Raw genomic sequence first — 20,571 nt, forward strand, 5'->3', positions numbered from 1 at the left:
TACAAAGACAGTATGTATCAATAGAAACTGTACTTTTAAACTGGATGCTAGTGGCTCTCACCTGTAATCCCAGCTAGAAAGCTGAGATCTGAGGATTATGGTTAGAAGCCAGTCTGGGCAGGAAAGTCCATGAGACACATCTCCAATTAACCACCAGAATGCTAGCCGTGAACAAAAACAGCTCACAGGCAGGGCCAAGGCCCCAAGTTCAAGCCCCACAACTGAAAACAAACAAATAAACAACAACAAAAAAGAAACTGTTCTTTGAATTTTATCTTTTCTTGGGCTACCGATATGATCAGTAAAACTACAGTGTACTAAGTTGTTGAGCTATGATGGTTGGTACTTTAAGTATATTAAATGAATTTTCCATTTCTGGTATTTTAACTTATGATGAGTTTTTTGAAATTTAACTCCATTGTAAATAAGATTTATCTGTATTTATTTAGTTCTTGTCTCACAGTACATTTTAAGTGGTTTATGGTGAGAACACAGACAATGTAATAAATTAGACTCATTGCAGTGAAGGTTCTCATATCTTTCCTTCTTTGTTTTGTTTGCTTTCTTTCTTTTCTTTCCTTCCTTCATTCCTACTTCCTTCCTTCCTTCTTTCTTTTTCTTTCCTTCTTTCTGTCTTGGGCTTGAAATCAGGGCCTGGGCACTGTCCTTGAGCCACAGAGCCACTTCCAGCCTTTTCTGAGTAGTTTATTGGAGATAAGAGTCTCACAGACTTTTCAGTCTAGGCTGGCTTTGAACCATAATCCTCATCTCTGCCTCCTGAGTAGCTAGGATTACAGATGTGAGCCACTGGTTCCTGGCATATTCTTTTTTCTTTTTCTTTTTGTGTGTGCCAGTACTGGGGCCCTGGGCTCTATCTCTTAGCTTTTTGCTTAAGGCTGATGTTCTACCACTTGCACCATAGCTTTATTCTGGCTTTTTAGTGGTTAAATGGCGATAAGACTCTATTCATAGACTTTACTGCTCAGACTGGCTTCAAACTGTGATCTCAGATCTTAGCCTCCTGTGGCAAGTATCATAGTCACAACTGAGTAAAAGAAAGCTGACTTGTTAGGGGTACAGTTCAGTGGTAAAGCACATGCTTAGCATGTTCAAGGCTTTGAATTTAATCCTCAGCATTCATGCATAAGTAAGTAAATAAAGTAGAAAGAATTGACTAAAATTAGATTTTTACATTACACTTATATTTGATTTATTCATTCCAGTCTTGTTTTTACTTACTTCAGGTCTACAGTGTTGAATAGTGTTTGACAACCATTTTCAAGAAAAGCAACTGCTTAAAAGTATTACATGATTCTTAGATGAAAATACGTTCAACTTTGCTAGAAATACAAATGTAAGCTTTCCTGAGATGCCCTTGTAAAAAGGTTATACATTTTTGTTTCTCATATAGACAAAAATCTCAAAGTCTGATAATTTACCATGTTCCTGAGGATGTTGGAAAATTGTGTATATTACTGGTAGGTGTTTCAATTGGCAAACTTTGTACTCTTTAATCATCATTCACTTTGGGGAATGCCTACATCTAGTACAAAGACCTACACAGATCATTTACTGCAGTACTATTTAGAGATGCCTACATGTAGTACAGAGACCTACACAGATCATTTACTGCAGTACTATTTGTAATAGCAAAAGACAAAAAAATTCCTGTATGCATTAATATGGACCTGAATACATGCATTGTGACATATCCATTATACAGTGTTTTTGTTGTTGTTGTTGTTTTTTAAGAGGAAATCCTCTAAACATAAAGGGAGGGGAGAGAAAAGGAAGAGAAGAAAGGGAAGGGAAGCTGAGAAAGATGGTAAGACAACTGTTAAGATCATTTTTTAAAGGTTTTTCTTTTTAACCATTTACCTGACAGGCTTTGGCAGTGACGTCAGGTGGTGTATCTGAAGTGAAGGCTGGTCTAAGTGCTGCTCCTACCTGACAAGAAATTTTATGATACCATACATCAATAAGAAAGCAAATCTTAAACATTATTTCAAAATTGTTTATTTATAAGTTACTCTGGGCATTTGTTGTGTTTGCCTATCCTGAATATCTTCCTTCTTCCCTTATTTTTAGATATTGGCATCTCAATTTTTCTTTTGGGAAATCATTTCTCCCCCAAGTGTTAGTCTATGTGGTTTCCTTGGAACAGGCAGTACTGTTTGGCTCCAGGGACTCACAACTGGGATAGTTAAAGTCCTGAAAGTCCTGTGAAAGAAGCCCTGTCTCTTCATGAGGAACTGGGTGCTGACAATCACCTTGCTATCACTCAAGAGAGAAAATCTAGAAAAAAGTTTAAAGAAAGCAGAACCAACCAAGGGATTCCTCACAATAATTTTCCTTTTTCTGCCTAAGTGAGTTGGATTTCTACCACCTGCAGTTCTAAAAGGGCTAAAAATACAGAAACTCCCCTTAACTAAATTGGGTTATAATACTTTATTCTAATATGGTAATTGATGTAACTTCAACCTCTTCTTTTTTGCTTTCTCTCCAACCATACGCTGGTGTTAGCTGCTGGGAAGAAGCGATATAGACTGCTAACCAGCTGGTGAATTGCTCTAGATAGTTTCTTTCACTGTCTGAATCCTAGGACATACTTGGCTGAATATGGCTACAGGATTACAAGACAGATGATACTTTGTTATTGTCCTTGATCTCCTTATATAGTTCAATGGACCAGTCAAATCCAATCAGTTAAAAAAAAATTACAGAACCAGAAACATAAACCTGCATCCTTTCCTAGGTCTAGTAAAAAATAATGAAGGGGTAATAAATATAAAACCACATGTGGCCTAAATAGAGTAGTGCTATGTTGCTTATTCAGATATTTTAAAAAGTTAAAGTTTCATTACTAAGCTACTTTAGTCCCTCAAATTAACCAGACCTTAATTATAAAAATCAACCCTTAAAATGTAATATTTATGTACACCACTTTTTTACTTGAACCTTTTAAAAAATCATTTGTTAGATTTCTTCTACAGTGTATGTTTTCTGCCTACTGACAATAGTAGTGATATGTTAGAGATATCCTTCATGAATTTAGGTGACATGACAAATGGTCTCAGACATTTTATCAGGGTTGTTTAATATAAACAATTCTAACAGAAGATGCTTACATTGGCTTGATACTGTTCTAGAATCACATGACCCGGAAACTCTGGTTCTGGAATAGCTGCAAACTGTCGAATAACAACTAATAGTGTTTCAAGGCCAGAAAGACGGAGCTGGTCACTGTGATCTGTGGCAGCCATAAAAGCCATTCGAATTAGGTCAGCAAGATGTAGCACCAAAAAGTCATCTATAAGATTAAAAAGATCTTATCAAGAAAATGAATATGCTGGAACTAAGGTTTATACAGTCACATTTTCTCCTCCTTTAATTTCATAGCCTATAATTTTTAAAGGAACCTTTCAGTTGATTATTGCTTATTTTCACTGTTTTAAATACAGAATTTAAGCTAAGTGTTGTGATTCACACCTGTAATCACAGCATTGAGAGAATGAGACAGGATGTTTTTGAGTTCAAGGCCAATCTGTGCAGAACAGTGAGTTCCAGGTCATCCTGGGTTACAGAGTGAGACTCTGTCTCCAAAAACCTCTGAACTAAAACACACACACACACACACACACACACACACACACACACACACACACACACACACACACACACACACACACACACACACACACACACACACACAGAGTGAGACTCTGTCTCCAAAAACCACTGAACTAAAACATACACACACACACACAGACACACACACAGACACACACAGACACACACAGACACACCAAAAAAAAAAAAACCAGACTTTAAAATGAAATTTAGTGCATACATCCACAAAACAATCTGAAACCAAATAATGATATAAAGCTATTCAAAAGCCAAAGACAGAATTAACATCCTTTAAAAGTGCTAACAATCTTATCAATAAACATTTTGTTCAGAATTTCTGATAAAAGTACATTAGTTGATACTTAACAAACCTTAGGTTTTGATGAATTAGGCAGTAACTGATGCTCTTTTTCAAGCTGATGCTAAGAGATTTAATGTTCCTTTATTAATTTATATTTTTATCAGTGCTGCAATTTCAACTCAGAACCTCATGCTTGCTAGGCAGGTGTTTTACCATTTGAGCTTTAGTTATTTTGCTGATAAGAGTATACTGTTTTTGCTTGGGACCATCCTGGACTTTGACCCTCCTTTTACCTATGCCTAGGTGGAATTACACACACACTATTCCATGCCCCACTTACTGATCAAGACAAAGTCTCACTAACATTTCCCCTAGGCTGGCACCTAACCAAGAACCTCAAGATTTCTAACTCCTACATAGCTGAGATTACAAGTATGAGCCTCAGTACTTAGCTCTTAATGTTCCTTTAAAAAAAGGTTTCACTGTGAGACAGAGAAGGAAAGAGTGACTTGTCCAAAAAGAACTCTATTCTTTACCTGACTTACATAATGTTTCCCCTCTATACAGCACGTTTATAACAATAAAAAAATGGTAAAGAAAAAAAAAGGTTTTAAGGGGACTGGATGCCCATGACCGTAATCCTACCTACTCAGTAGGTCAAGATTTGAGTCTGAGAGCTGCCCAGCCTGGGCAGACAAATGCAAGAGACTCATCTCCAATTAACCAAAAAAAAAAAAAAAAGACAGAAGTGAGAGTGAAACTTCAGGTTCTGAGTTCAAGCCCAAGTACCAGTAACTTCCTACTACTCCCACCTAAAAATGTGTCATTTGGCTCTTTGTTTGGGTCATGGGACTTAAACTCTGGGCCTGATCATTTGGCTCTTTGTATGGGCTGGATATACCTATAAATATTATATATAGATATATTATCTATCTATCTATCTATCTATCTATCTATCTATCTATCTATCTATCTATCTATCTATCTATCTATCTATCTACCTATCTATCTATCTATCTATCTATCTATCTATCTATCTATCTATCTATCTATCTATCTATCTATCTATCTATCTATCATCTATCTAATCTACCTACCTACCTATCTTCTATCTATGCTGGTACTGGGGCTTGACCTCAGAGACTCGTGCTATCATTTGGTATTTTTCCCTCAAGTGAGGTGTTTTACCATTTGAGCTATTCTCTACTTCTGGCTTATTGATGCTTAACTGGAGAGAAGAATTTCCTAGACTTTTCTGCCCAGGATGGCTTTGAACCTGATCTTTAGATCTCAACCTCTTGAATAGCTAGGATTACAGGTGTGAGCCACTGGCACAGGATAGTTTCATTTTTGCATATATTGATAGATATACAAATGATGGGCATATAAAAATGATATAAAAGGAATGGTTATTTCTTTCATTCTTATAAAGCAGTATTTGAGACATAAGAAAATAATTTATCCTGTTTCAGTAAGATTAGGAATACAAATAACCTTTACCTAGAAAATATGACAATAGTTCACAGAAAAACCTTCACAGTAAAGCACTCCCAAATCTTAAGTGAATACCAACCACAATTTTAATTGGGAGCATAGGAATCAGGAACTATCCATGGCATACTAATTTTATACCCCAAAGTATCTTGCATAGCACTCAACTAGGAACTTCAAGAAAAACTTGGTTGAAAAACAATTAAATCAGAGATATCTAACTCATACACTGGTAATAGTAATACTTGCTCTGTAATTATTTATGATTAATTTGTCTGATATTCCTATGGCATTTAGAAATGTGCATTGTGGATTTTCTTTTATTAATGCCAGTACTGGGGCTTAAACTCAGGGTCTGGGCTCTGTCCTTTGGCTTTTTCAGTCAAAGTTGACACTTTACCACTTGAGCCACAACTCTACTTCTACTACTACTTTATGGTAGTTAATTAGAAATAAAGACTTTCATAGACTTTTCTAACTGGGCTGGCTCCATCCTCAAGCCTCAGATCTCAGCATCCTGAGTAGCTAGGATTATAGGCATGAGCTACCAGTGCCTGGCATACATTGTATTTTTGAACATGTGGTCTCACATGAATTTTAAAATTAAACTATAGGTGAGGTCAAAGTGGAGTTACAATCAGTTTATTTATTGATTGATTTTTTTTTGTGCCAGTCATGGGGCCTGAACTCTGGGCTTGGGCGCTGTCCCTCAGCTCTTCAGCTCAAGGCTAGCGCTCTACCACTGGAGCCACAGCGCCACTTCCGGCTTTTTCTGTTTATGTGGTGCTGAGGAATCGAACCCAGGGCCTCATGCTTGCAAGGCATGCACTCTACCTTCCCAGCTACCTTCCCAGCCCCATAATCAGTTTATTTTACACTTAAATGGGCTTACATGTTTCTTCATATCTATCAGATCAAAATAATCTACTAGTAAAATCTGGTAAAAATTACAAGTCAGAAAATATTTTTTTTGTGAACTATCTACAGCATACTTTTTTCTCAAGAACCTAATTACCTCATTGAACATGTTCTTTAGATAAATGTAAATGTAAAAAATATTATCATTAAAGAAGTAATATTAAAATTGTAGTGACCCAAAACTTACATAAACATGATGAAGTTTCATAACTAAGTTGGAAGAATAAAGTTTTTTATTTTAGCTTGATCTTTTCATTACTATGCCACTTACTTCTTGAGTCTCTCTTTTTCATTTCTTGTGCTAGGGCAATGTCAAAATGTGCTCTGTTTGCATTCTCACACTGCTTAATTATCCTACAGACACATTCAGCAGCAAAGACCCGAGTGGCCCATCGGGGATTTGTAAAAGGGTGTGATTTTTCATTGCTTCTGGTGGTCAGGACTGAAGCATCATCACCTCTGTCTCCTTCTTCCTCTTGCACTGCATCCACACAAGTTACTCCTGTAAAATCTTTTACCAAGGGAAAGCACACATGATAATTAATTGCAGTTTATATTTGTAAAGGAACACAAAAAATGACTTTTAGATTGATCGATCACATGTCACTAAATAATTATCAGGTCTAATAAGTACAGGTAACACTGTTAAGCTACAGGAAATGTTATGAAACCTGTTCCAGGTCAAAATGAGAGTTTTAACAGCTTGCCAGTGGGTCATGCCTGTAATCCTAGCTACTCAAGAATCTTGAGATCTAAGGATTGAGGTTTGAAGGCAGCCCAAGCAGAAAAGGAGACTCTTTCCAATTAACCAGCAAAAAGAAGTTGGATTAAGCTAGATACCAGTGACTCACACCTGTCATCCTAGCTACTCAGTAGGCTGAGATCTGAGGATCATGGTTCAAAGCCTGCCCGGGCAGAAAGGTCTTTGTGAGACTCTTATCTCCAATTAACCATTCAAAAACTAGAAGTGGCACTGTGGCTCAAGTGGTAGAATGCTAGCCTTGAGCACAAAGAGGCTGAGGGACAGCACCCAGGATTTCAAACCCCAGGACTGGCAAAACAAACAAAACGATACTGGAAAGTTCAAATGTTTTATTTTTTGAGGAGCTGGAAAAAAAATTTACGTGTTTTATGCAGACTTAGGCTTGTAGCGCTGTCATTAAACAACTCATTTCCTCTCTAAGCCTGTTCTTTTATTTATTTTTTTCATATGTAAAATAGAATACTACCTATTCATAGGATGGGTTGTAAACAGTTCTTGGACAGAATCATTCTTTATTTTTTATTTTTTCTCTAATTTATTTTCTTTCTTACATTATAACACATACTTAAAAACCCAAATACATATTTTTACTAACAATTATCTTGTATTAGCATAGACACTAGGGAAATAGCACTGTTTTCTAATGGTATCTGAAATGAACATTGCTAATTGTGGATTAGTGATATTCTAGTTGGTTTAGAACTAGCTTGTTCTAAACAAGAACTTTTGTAAGATTTCTTTAGTTTTTTATTGTGAAAATACTGTACAGAGGGGTTACAATTACATGAGCAAGGTAATGAGTGTATTTCTTATCAAGCATTGATGTCTCCTCCTTTGTTTTTCCCCTACCATCCCTTCCCTCCCATCTCCACACCTACACTCCTCCCCTTTCCCCCCAAATTGTGAAGTTCGTTTTTCGACAAAGCATCTTGTACATCTCATTGTTGCAATGGGTCAACCTGTATCCCTATTTAAACAATTTTTTTTCCCTTCCACTCCCTAAATTATACCAACATCAAATACAGCGAAAACAGAAGTTATACCTTGTGGGAGGGACAGATTTCTGTGGTTTTTTTGGGGGGGGTCGGGTCATGGGGCCTGAACTCTGGGCCTGGGCGCTGTCCCTCAGCTCTTCAGCTCAAGGCTAGCGCTCTACCACTTGAGCCACAGCGCCACTTCCGGCTTTTTTTTTTTTTTTTTCTGCTTACGTGGTACTGAGGAAGCGAACCCAGGGCCTCAGGCATGCAAGGCAAGAACTCTCCCACTGGGCTACCTTCCCAGCCCTCTGTGTTTGTTTTTTTTTTTTCTTCAGTCAGTTGTGGGGCTTGAACTCAGGGCCTGGGCACTGTTCCTGAGCCTTTTTGTGCTCAAGGCTAGTGCTCCACCAGGGCCACTGTTTTTTTTGAGTGGTTAATTGGAGATAAGAGTTTCACAAGAGTTTCTCTCCAGGCTGGCTTTAAACCATGATCCTCAGATCTCAGCCTCTTGAGTAGCTAGGATTACAGAAGTGAGCCACCAGCCTAGCAGATTTCTGTAGTTTTTGATTTAAAACAATCTCGTAAGTGTTTATCATATGTGAAAAGAAATAATGGGATTAATATAAATTAGGCTATAGTTTTAATAGTATAAATGCTTCTTTGATACTGGAAAATCATTTAGGACAATCAAAAGGGAAAACAAATCTGAACACTTTGAATTCATTTTGTGTAAATGAAAGAGAATTCAAATAGAATCATCACCTGAAGAAACCAGTAACAACCCAATTAAAATTCAAGTAGATAAAACTGGTGCATTCCAAGTGGTATTTTGTATAAGGATTTTCCCCCCCATCTTATTCTTTCATCTGCAAATTAGCAGCACTTACCTGCAGATGCAGCAAGTACATCTTTACAAAGCTTTAGCCAAAAGGAGAGTTTTTCCACTGCCATGGATGTAAGCATGTGATTTAAAGTCTCTTTGATATCTTGACATAATCTCTGATCTGTCTCTTTGTCTAGTAAAGTCAATAATGCCCCTTCAAGGCCCATTTCTTTGATGTTAGCATCTGACAAGAAGAAAACCGGTGATCTAAGTAATACAGAAAACAAAACTGCCATATGAGAAGCACACATATTCAATATTCATTAAAGGTTACATATACATAAATCTTAAAGAACTAGCCTACATATTAAACCTTAATCTACTGAAATATAACTTAGACCACAGTTAAGTTTTACATGACTTTGACCCTGTGCAACCATTATTATTTTTTTTTAAGTACAGGGGGTCTAGAACTTACAGCCTCTCTCTCTTTTTTTTTTTTTTTTTTGGTTGGTCATGGGGCTTGAACTCTGGGCCCAGATGCTGTCCTTCAGCTCTGCAGCTCAAGGCTAGTGCTGTACTACTTGAGCCATACCACTACTTCCAGTTTTCTGGTGGTTTATTGGAGATGAGTCTCACGGCTTTTCCTGCCTGGGCTGGCTTTGGACCGTGATCCTCAGATTTCAGCCTTCTGAGTAGCTAAGATTACAGGTGTGAGCCACCGGTGTCTGGCACAGCTGCTCATTTGCCAGGCAAGTGCTCTACACTTGAGCTATATTTCCAGCACTGCTGTGCAGCTATTTTTTTTAAAAAAATGTATTGTTATATTATCTGATAAATGTTCAATGCAGTACACATATAATGTTATCCAGTGTTTCTTGCTATGATTCTTTTACTTTTTCCCTAAAGTTAATTTCAAATCAAGAAAAATAATTAAATTTTCCTCATTCTGGCATATAGGCCAGAATGTGAGAGTACAGACAGAACAGAAAACAACCATTGCACACAGAAAAGTGTTTAATTACTACAACTAAGTTACTGTGAACTATTAAATTAACAGCAATTACAACGCAATGTTCTCACTGGAAGCAATAGAGCATCTCAAACTATAAGCATCTAGTATCTAATTCCTTTAATTGTGAAAATGTCAAAAATCCTCTTGAAGATATACCCCATCTAACACGAAATAATTTAGATTCTAAAGATTATGCTACCTGAAGATTTTGATATCCATAGTGGATCTTGGAACCAATCTCCTACAATACTTAGGTATGACCATCTAAAACTTAACTTAGAGCTGTTTCACTCTAGCTTTTTTCCATTCAATAACTTTATGCTATGTACACAAAATTACTGCCTGCATTTTGAAAAATTAGAAAGAACATAAAACACTAATCTTATTAAAATATTATGCTATTTTGAAGATAGAATTATTTGAAAGCTCATAAGGTAAACAAATGTTTTACGTTCGTGTCTAATGTATTGTGTATTGAGGGTGAGGGGGTAGGTAGGAGTCAGAAAACATTTTTAAACATAATTTTTATTGTGATTGATTACATAAATTTCACAATATTGTGAGATAGCGATACTTAGTTAAAGTCACAAACACATTTTAACCTTCACAAGGCAAATTGTCATTACCATGGTCTATGTTTCTATGAGCTTTGACAATACAACTCTTTCTTCCATATCATGTGATATGTACATTTCTTTCCTTTTGTTTAGCGTAAGCTGTCTCTTTCCCTCATTCCCATCACTGCCCTTGAGTTGCTTAGTTTACATCGATGTCCAGTGCAGATGATGGGCTCTTCTGTTGTATATGTTCCTGTTTCCCTCTGATTCTGTGTCCTCCTCCAAGCTTCCCTCAGATGTGCACATATATGTATATATATGCATATATATAAATAATATATGTGGTCAAGAATATGGAGTCATTTAGCAATGATATGACAAATTGAGTGGAGGTCCTTTGTTTCACAAGTCTTGTTTACTTTGTCATATCTCCTTGCATTTTGGATTTAACATCCACATATCTCTGCTCTTGGCTCACCTTGCTCAACATGAGTTGTTCTAGGTCCATCCATTTCCCCGCAAATGCCATTATTTTGTCCTTTCTAATGGCTGCATAATATTTCATGTATACAGGTACCACAATTTTTGGATCCATTCATCTGTAGTGAGGCATCTGGGTTGTTTCCATATCTTGGCTATTGTGAACAGTGCTGCAGTGAACATGGAGGTGCATGTATACTGGTTCGTGTTGTTCAGGGTAGATGCCGAGGAGTGGTATGGCTGGGTTATAGGGGAGGTCTATGTTTAGTTTTCTGAGGTACCTCTAGACTGCTTTCCAAAGTGGTTGGATTAGTGTACATTCCCACCAGCAATGCAGTAGGGTTCCTCTTTCTCTGCATCCCCACCAGCATTTGTTGTTGGCTGAATTAGGATGTGGGCCATTCTGACTGGGGTAAGGTGGTATCTCAGAGTTGTTTTATTTGCATTTCCTTTACAGCCAGGGATGATGAACATTTCCTCATGTGTTTCTTTTTGTTTGTTTGTTTGTTTGTGGTCTTGGGGCTTGAATTCTGGGCCTAGGTACTGTCCCTCAGCTCTTCAGCTCAAGGCTAGTGCTCTACCACTTGAGCCACAGTGCCACTTCCGGCCTTTTCTGCTTATGTGGTGCTGAGAAATCGAACCCAGGGCCTCATGCATGCAAGGCACTCTACCACTGAGCCACCTTCCCAGCCCCTTTGCCATTTTTATCTCCTTCTGAGAAGTCTCTCTCCAGTTCCCTTGCCCATTTAATGATTGGCTTGTTAGATTTGGGAGGGATTAGTTTCTTGAGTTCCCTGTATATAATGAATATTAGGCCCTTGTCTGATATATTGCTGGCAAATATTTTTTCCCAATTAGTTGGCTGTCTTTCTAGTTGGGTAGCTATATTTTTAGCTTTTAGTTTAAGGTAGTCCCATTTGTCAAGTCTCTCTCCAGTTTGTTGTGACCCTGGACCTCTGTTCAGGGAGTTTCTGCCTTTGCCTAGAAGTTCAAGTGTCCTTCAGTAGTTTCAGAGTTTCAGGTTTGATGTTAAGGTATTTAATCCATTTTGAGTTGATGTTAGTGCATGGTGATAGGGTGGGATCCACTTTTAGTTTTTTGCATGTAGCCGCCGAGTTTTCCCAGCACCAGTAGTTGAAGACACTGTGCTTTTTCCCCTGTATGTCTTTGGCTCCTCTGTCAAGTATCAGCTAACTATAGGTACATGATTTTATTTCTGGATCTTCTAATCAATTCCACTGGTCTTCGGGTCTGTGTTTGTGCCAATACCAAACTTTGTTATTATGGGTCTATAGTAGTAGAGCTTGAAATCTGGTATCATGAGCCCTCCCATGTTTTTTCTTTTGCTTAGAATTGCTTTGGCTATTCTAGGTCTTTTGTTGTTCCATATGAATTTTTGGATTGTTTTCTCTATTTCAGTAAAGAATGTCATTGGGATTTTGATGGGAATAGAAAGAACATTTTTTGACTACTGGAAGAAGTCTGAGGATTATTAATCTATGCTAGAAATGGTTTATTCATCTATATATTCCAAACCACTGATTTTCTTATGCATAGAAATAATGTGTGGTTATGTTGCAGAATGTCCTTACTTTTGGGAAATGAGACTGAAGTATTTAGGGATAAATTTTCTGCAGTTCCTTTGAAATGACTTGAGAAAAAAATTAGTATGTGGATGTTGATGGAGAAATAGATACAGAAATATAAAATAAGTGGAACAAAGATAGTAACTAGGAGAATCTACGTGTTTACTGCATGGCTCCTCTAACTTTCCTGTGGGTTTGGAAAATGACAACATTTTTACAGAATAATAACACAATGAGTTCTTTAATTTTGCTCATATAACCAATTCAGTATTTCTAGGAAAATGTACCCAATGCTGACACAATGAAAACATAAAGCAATGGATACAATTTTAGGAGTGAACAGGAACTTAAAGTCCCTTTGGGAAGAATGTTTGACATTATTAGATTATTAAGCCAGTCTAGCTATGCTGATTAACCCAGTCAACATGAATGTTTTAATATAAATTATAAACAGTACAGACTCCTGACAGTAAAACACATGGATCTGAAGGCTTTATGATATCAGGAAACTTTGTGAAGTCTATGACTTTCTAAAAGTATGACAATACTATAGAAACTATACATACTTAAGACATTATTATTATTAGTATTATTAATTGGTAGTACTGGGGTTTGAATTCAGGGCCTCACAGGCATTCCACCACTGAACCATACTTCTAGCCCTTTTTGTTCACTAGGTATTTTAGAAATAGCTTTATTCCTGCCCACGTACACACTTGGACCATTATTTGACTATTTTAGGCTTCCTGTTTTAGCTAGGATGATAAATATATGGCACTAGGCATAGACTTTTCTGTTGAGGTGGAGTCTTGTGGAATTTTCTGCCAGCTGGTCTGGAACTGTGATCCTTTTGATATCAGCCTCCAATGTAGCTAGATGACAAGCACATACCATTGTGCCTAAACATGAGGCTCACAAGGGACCTCACAAACTTTTCTGTCCAAGTTGGCCTCAAATCAAGATCCCAGCATTCTCAGACTTCCAGGTAGCTAGGGTTATTGGCATGAGCCACAGGTACCTGACTTTATTATTTATAAGTTTACAGAATAAAATGTTGGCACCTGCTTCTTGCAGAAGATTGAAGACATATTATACGTAAAATTTTAGATTTGCTTAAAAAATGCAAGTATATATGGAAAATTTAATATTAAAACAATCATTTGACCTGGATGTCATGCTGACAAAAAGAATTACCAGTGGCTCATGCCTGTAATCCTAGCTACTCAGGAAGCTGAAATCTGAGGATCACGGTTCAAAGCCAGCCCTAGCAGGAAACTCCATGAGACTCTTATCTCCAATTAACCACCAGAAAACCATAGGTGGCGCTGTGGCTCATGTAGTAGAGTGACTGCCTTGAGCTGAAGAGCTCAAGGACAGCGCTCAGGCCCAGAGTTCAACCCTGATGACTGACCAAAAAAAAAAAAAAAAAAAAAAAATTACCTGGAGTCAACTCTTCTCTGCTATCCTTAGCAAGCACAACAGCATGTTCTGAAACTTCAGCTGCTTCTCTTTGTACAAGTTGACGCAAACAAGCCAGAACAGCTCTTCTTAGTAACAAGTAGGGACTACAAAGATTCACCTGAAAAAGACCATTTGGGGAATAAAAGAGCTAAAATTCCCCTGGCAATCACTAAGTCTATGAGATGTGCACAAGGCTTTCTTTCTCCTCATTCTGACCACATTTTACCAAATACAAAGAAACTTCTTAAAATTTATGATACATAATATATCAACAGCTTAAAGAATATATGAACTAAATTACACAATATTCATATACAAATCCAAGAAAAGGCCTCATGACAGTGTTGGAAGACAGAATTTGAGTAAACTTATGTTTTGAGAGATAAACACAGAGGAAAGAACTTACACAATTTTGCTCATGCACTATGTTTTATGATTCTCTAAGAAATGTATACAAATATAGCAACATAGGCAATATAGTAACATTGGTTGATTGGAGGTTCTGGACTAAAACCATCTTAGTTTGAGTCTTAGATCCACCACTTATTAGTTGAGTGACCTTATTTAATCTCTGTGTGTCTTAGTTTCCTGATTTATAACATCATTATCTCATTTCACAAGCCTGTTGGGAAGTTAACATAACTTTTAGAGTACTTATCATATCAAATAATAATGTCAAAAATTTTATTAAAACAGTATTTCATTCAGAAGACATAAATAGAAAGTCAATGAATCCTTAAATAGCAGTTTTATTCAGAAAACATATTCGGCAAAAATGCTCTTAAGATTACAGAATATCAAAATTTACATATATGTATACATCTGTATAAATATACATATATGTACATATCATAGAGCTATCATGTACATCTCAATAAACTCTGTCTCCCTATAACAAATGATAAGCACTGTGATCTACTCAAATAATAATTGTAAGTTAGTGGTTCCTGGATGTGATTTTATTCTATTTATTTATTTTTTCGGTCATAGGGCATGAACTCTGGGCCTGAATGTTGTCCCTAGCTCTTCAGCTCAAGGCTAGAGCTCTACCACTTGAGCCACTGTGCCACTTCTGGTTTTCTGAGTGTTTTATTGAATATAAGAGTCTTTCCTGCCGGAGGCTGGCTTTGAACCGTGATCCTCAGATCTCAGCCTCCTGAGTAGCTAGAATTACAGGTATGAGCCACCGGTGCCTGGCTTATTTAAAATGTTTTGAGACCAAGTCTCACTATATAGCCCTGGAAGGGGTGAAACTTGCTATGTAGTCCAGACTGGCCTCAAACTTCATATTATCCTTGTCTCTTGAGTGCCGGAATTACAGGTGTGTTCCATCACACTTGGGCTGTTAGATACAAATTTTTATTAAATGGTTTCATTAATAATACAAAATTTAGAAATTTGAATTTTATTTTCTTCTAAGCAGGACAGATCATGTTGGTGTGGTCCATTTTTTTTTAAGCATACCCTTTACAACTTGGCCATCACTCAGCTCAATATATATTTTTATGATAGTGTTTCTCAAAGTAAATTTTGAGAAACAATGCATAATTTTGATAATCATCTTATGGTGACGTGGTCTATAGGAGAGAGGTAAAGTGAGTGAATTTGTTGTAAAGAGCAGATTCGGAGAGGAAAAAAAAAAGGTAGATGATGCTAGTTTTTTATGTATAAAACACATGTAGAAAGTACTGAATCTTCAATTTTATCATACTTCCCAAACCAGAAGAAATTAGTTACTATATCATCAGTGAAACAGAAGGATGGAAACTGTTTGCAAGTATGTTCTATTTTACAAGCAAGCTATATAAAAAATTCCAATGTAGATTGCAGAGGAATGCCACTCACACATGTCTCAAGGTAATGTCATTTCAGTCATGGTTCTGTTCTGTTGTTAGAAACTAGTACATAGGATAACAGAGAAGTTAAAATATAAAAAAATTACATTTACTCATGCCCAAGATTACTGCTGTATTTAACAATTACAATAAAAAAGCATATTACATGGCAATTTTAAAGAAACATTAATGAACCTACTAGCTATTTCAATGAATTTTACAAGCATGTAACACAAGACAAGTGCAGCGTTTTTTCAGGATGGTCAAACAATCTTAAAGCATGCTGGGATATATTCTTTATGTGGTATGATACAGATTGAATGCTATAGCACAAAGCAAAATAGGAGGCTTAATATCTCCATGTCATTCTCCAGCACTTCAATAGAATGGGTTAAGGCAAACAAACAAGGCAAGCAAAATACAGAAATTAAATCAAACTGTAATCACAACTCCTTTCTGAACTGAACATATTAAATCAAAATGATGCAAAATTCAGTGCAAGAAGTGAGGACACCAGCTGGAGGAGGTCAGGAAAGATTTGTTTATATTGGTATTAAACATCATATAACATGCTATAATACTGGGCTTTGCATTAATGATTAACTTAACCACAGAGATGCAGACAAAAACAAGAGCATCTACAACCAAAGAAAAATGACACAAAGAAACAGCACTGCAAACCTCAAAAAAAATGTTAGGAATGAAGGGTCAGGGACCTACCAACACAGAATTATCCAACAAGATCTCCTGCACAAAAACAAATGACAGACCAGTCATGACAAAACCAAGAGATAAATACTAGGATGACTTTGGTAACAGTCAGCTAAGCATTAAAATGTAAATGTTGATAGTTATCATTCAAACTGGCTTAGCTTCAGTTAAAAAATATGGCACACACCTTTTTTAACTTAATAAAGCATGATGAGTTGAGCTAAAATCTTGAAAATAGTTAACTAAAGATGTAAAGAGATAAAGCACATCATAATTTAGAAATGTACATTTGTGGGGCTGGGAATGTAGCTTGGTGGTAGAGTGCTTGCTAAGCATGCATGAAGCCCTGGGTTCGATTCCTTAGTACCATATAAAGAGAAAAAGCTGGAAATGGAGCTGTGGCTCAAGTGGTAGAGTGCTAACCTTGAGCAAATGAAGCTCAGGAACAGTTCAAGACCCAGGACTGGCAAAAGAAAAAAAAATTAATGTACATTTGTGTAATGAGGGTTTTTAAAAAAATATAATCTCTGGTCAAGTCTCAGAATGAAAATTAAGATCAAGGATACATGTCCAAAGAGAAGTGACCTGGATTGTATTCACATGAATATAATCCAGCAAGAGACAAAGTTAATGGTTTACTTCATCACAAGTTAATTATAGATTTTTTTTTTCTGGCTCTTGAAAGCCAAGTTTTAGAACTGAGAGTACTCAAAACTGCTAGCATTTCCAAGTTTAACTATGGAAGTTAAAGAGCAGTTAAGACAAAAACCTTTACAGCATGACTTGTGTGATGATGAAATGCAATTGCCTTACTTCAGAAAAAAGAGCTGGAAAATATAAGTTCCATCTACTAAATCAAGAATGAGTAACTAAAATATTAAAACACAAAATTAGTGATAATTTAAAAAAAATTGTTCTATATAAAAGGATCATTTTACTGGTCAATATTATGAGCAATATGAAAAAGATTTGAATTATTAATGTAGATACTCTTAATTGCACAGTATAGCCAAAAGAAAAATATCACAGTAGTCTTGATTTTTTTTTTTTTTTTTTTTTTTTTTGGTCATGGGGCTTGAACTCAGGGCCTGGGGCTTTACCTGAGCTGTTTTTGCTCAATGCTAGCACCCTACCACTTTGAGCCACAGCTACACTTTGGTTTTCTGATGGTTAATTGGAGATAAGAGTTTCAGAGATTTTCCTGTCTAAGCTGGCTTTGAACCACGATCCTCAGATCTCAACCTCCTAAATAGCTAGGATTATAGGTGTGAGCCATGAGCACTTAGCTTGATTCCCCTTTATATGTAACTTGTCTTTCTTCTTTTTTGGGGGTGACAGGAGGGAAAATGAACATAATCAGAGTTTTTTCATCGTAAGTTGGTCTTATTCTACTTCTCAACATACTTTACTAAGTGCGCTCATTTAGGAGAAATTTAAGGAGAAGTTGTAAAAAGCCATTAATGAAAAATTTCTAACACAACTCAAGAAGAAAAATGGCACAACACTGTATTTAGATGGAGAGTAAAAATGAAATAAATGCAAAGGAATAGTAAAAATCTTCAATAACTGGGTTTGGGTAATAATTATTCAAATGCAAAAAGTAATATTCCTAGGGAAAAGTCCTTTGAGTGCTAAAGGTAGAATTCTTCTTTTCTTTTTGTTTTTTGCTGGTCCTGGGGCTTGACTCAGGGCCTGGCCACTGTCCCCGAGATTTTTCATTCAAAGCTAGCATTCTAATTAAAAAAAAGTGGAGCCACAGCTCCACTTTTGGTTCACAGACTATACTTTCTAGCCTGAGAAAATTAATATCTTCAGATCTCATCCTCTTGAGTAGCTAGGATTATTAGGCATAAGTCACTGCACCTGGTTTACAATTCTTTTTCTGTAAATTCTTTAAAAAACAAATAACCCAGAGAAATTTCAAAAAAGTCTGTCATATCTTTGCTTTTGTGAGTGCTGGTTCTGGAAATTATACTTAAGGCCTGAGCACTGTCCCTGAGCTTTTCTGCTCAAGGCTAACTCTACCACTTGAGCCAGATCCACAGATCTGTCCAGCTTTTTGATGGTTAACTGGACATGAGTTTCACCATGGACTTTCCTGCCTCAGATGGCTAGAAACTGCAATCCTCAGATCTTAGTCCCCCACCCCCTTCCTTTTTTATTGTTGGTCATGGGGCTTGAATTCTGAGCTTTGGTGCTGTCCCTCAGCTCTTCCGCTCAAGGCTAGTATTCTACTACTTGAGCCATAGTACACTTCTGGTTTTCTGGTGGTTTACTGGAGATAGGAATCTCACGGACTTTCTGGCTCAGGCTGGCTTTGAACCATGATCCTCAGATCTCGGCCTCCTGAGTAGCTAGGATTACAGGCATGAGCCACCGGTGCCCAGCATCTTAGCCTCTTAAGTAGTTAGAATTATAGTTGTGAGCCATTGGCATCCCACTCGCCTTCCTTTTGAATTTTATATGATGACTAGCATCAATAATTCAATGAGTTGCTTAAACATGTCAAAACAAAAAAACCTACTATGATTACTGAATGCTAACTAAATGCTTAGGACATATTCTTTTCTATAGATCCTGTAGCTCTTGTAGTTACCAGGTAAAGTAGCTGAGACTGGAAGAGATTACTGGATATACCTACAGCCACACAGTTAAGAGGTGACAGAGTTCGGACATGATCTAGCCATAAAATCTACAAAGGCATCATTAAATACTGGAATGATGACTGAGTGAGGATTCTAGAATCTACATTTAGAATTAGCTACTACCTAGTTTTATTACCTTGGGCAAATATATTAACTTATTGGTTTTTAGATTATCTTTTTATTAAGACTGGTTTAAATGATGCAAACATCATTTTGTAAATAAAAAGCTGCTCTATACAACAAATTTTCAGATTCTTTCAAGCTCTGAAATGCTGTCTATTTTGCTTTAAGCTTGGAAATGAAAGGACTGTCTAAATTAAAGCTTCTCAACTACCATGTTATTAATGGGAGTATGCTATAAAAATTGTAGAGGAAGAGTTGAAAAGCAACTCAATTTCAGGTAGAAACTAGTCACAGTTTAAGAAAAAACCTAAAAAGAATAATGCTTATAAAACCATTTCATCAAGCCGGACACTGGTGGCTCATGCCTATAATCCTAGCTACTCAGGAGGCGGAGATCTGAGGATCATGGTTCAAAGCCAGCCCAGGCAGAAAAGTCTGTGAAACTCTTATCACCAATAAACCACCCGAAAACTAGAAATGGTGCTGTGGCTCAAGTAGTAGAGCACTTTCTTTGAGCTGAAAAGCTGAGGGACAGTGCCCAGGCCCAGAGTTCAAGCCCCATGACTGACCAGAAAAACAAACAAAAAAACCCATTTCATTAGCTGGGCGCTGATGGCTCATGCCTGTAATCCTAGCTACTCTGGAGGCTGAGATCTGAGGATCACAGTTCAAAGCCAGTCCAGGCAGGGATGTCTGTGACATTTTTATCTCTAATTAACCACTAGAAAACTAGAAGTGACTCAAGTGGTACAGTGCTTTCCTTGAGCTGAAAAGCTGAGGGACAGTGACCCCGCCCAGAGTTCAAGCCCCTGACAGACAAAACAAAAACAAAAACAAAACCCCAAACAACAACAATTAAAACAATTTCATCTGAACTTCTAGTTGACTGTCTATCTTTGTTAATTTGTTTGAGACAGGGTCTTACTATGCTTAGCTTTGTCTTCATCTTTTTACATTTGTTAGATAGCTTATAAAAACTTATATTGGCTGAGTGCCATTTGCTCACTTATAGTTCTAGCCACTCAGAAGGCTGAAATCTGAGAATCAAGTTCAAAGATAGCCCAGGTAGGATAGTCCCATGAAAGTCATATCTCCAATTAATCACCAAAGAGCCAGAAGCAAAGCAAAGTAGTAGCCTAAAGCACAAAAGCTCAGACACAGCACCCAGGACTTGAGTTCAAGTCTCAGGACCAGCACCAACACACAGAAAAAGAATCTAGATGATATATATGTTGTTAACTTTCAAGTATATATT

The 20,571-nt window shown here is 36.9% G+C and overlaps 1 protein-coding gene across 4 annotated transcripts in view; it reads right to left on the reverse strand.

Moving 5' to 3' along the window:
- Positions 1-20,571, reverse strand: part of Heatr5a (HEAT repeat containing 5A) — a 122,305-nt gene that overhangs the window by 26,404 nt on the left and 75,330 nt on the right. For 2 of the 4 annotated variants that reach the window (XM_070026387.1, XM_070026377.1), the window contains exons 22-27: positions 16,558-16,584; positions 13,982-14,120; positions 8,968-9,147; positions 6,612-6,851; positions 3,129-3,310; positions 1,879-1,947 (exon numbers count right to left, since the gene is read on the reverse strand). In XM_070026387.1, coding sequence (XP_069882488.1) covers positions 1,879-1,947; positions 3,129-3,310; positions 6,612-6,851; positions 8,968-9,147; positions 13,982-14,120; positions 16,558-16,584 — 837 coding nt within the window. The remainder of the gene's footprint in view (positions 1-1,878; positions 1,948-3,128; positions 3,311-6,611; positions 6,852-8,967; positions 9,148-13,981; positions 14,121-16,557; positions 16,585-20,571) is intronic. The other 2 variants (XM_070026404.1, XM_070026395.1) reach the window with 1 other exon arrangement.

This window comes from Dipodomys merriami, unplaced genomic scaffold (assembly GCF_024711535.1).
Source record: "Dipodomys merriami isolate MVZ:Mamm:240054 unplaced genomic scaffold, mDipMer1.0.p SCAF_1, whole genome shotgun sequence".
Lineage (NCBI taxonomy): Eukaryota > Metazoa > Chordata > Mammalia > Rodentia > Heteromyidae > Dipodomys > Dipodomys merriami.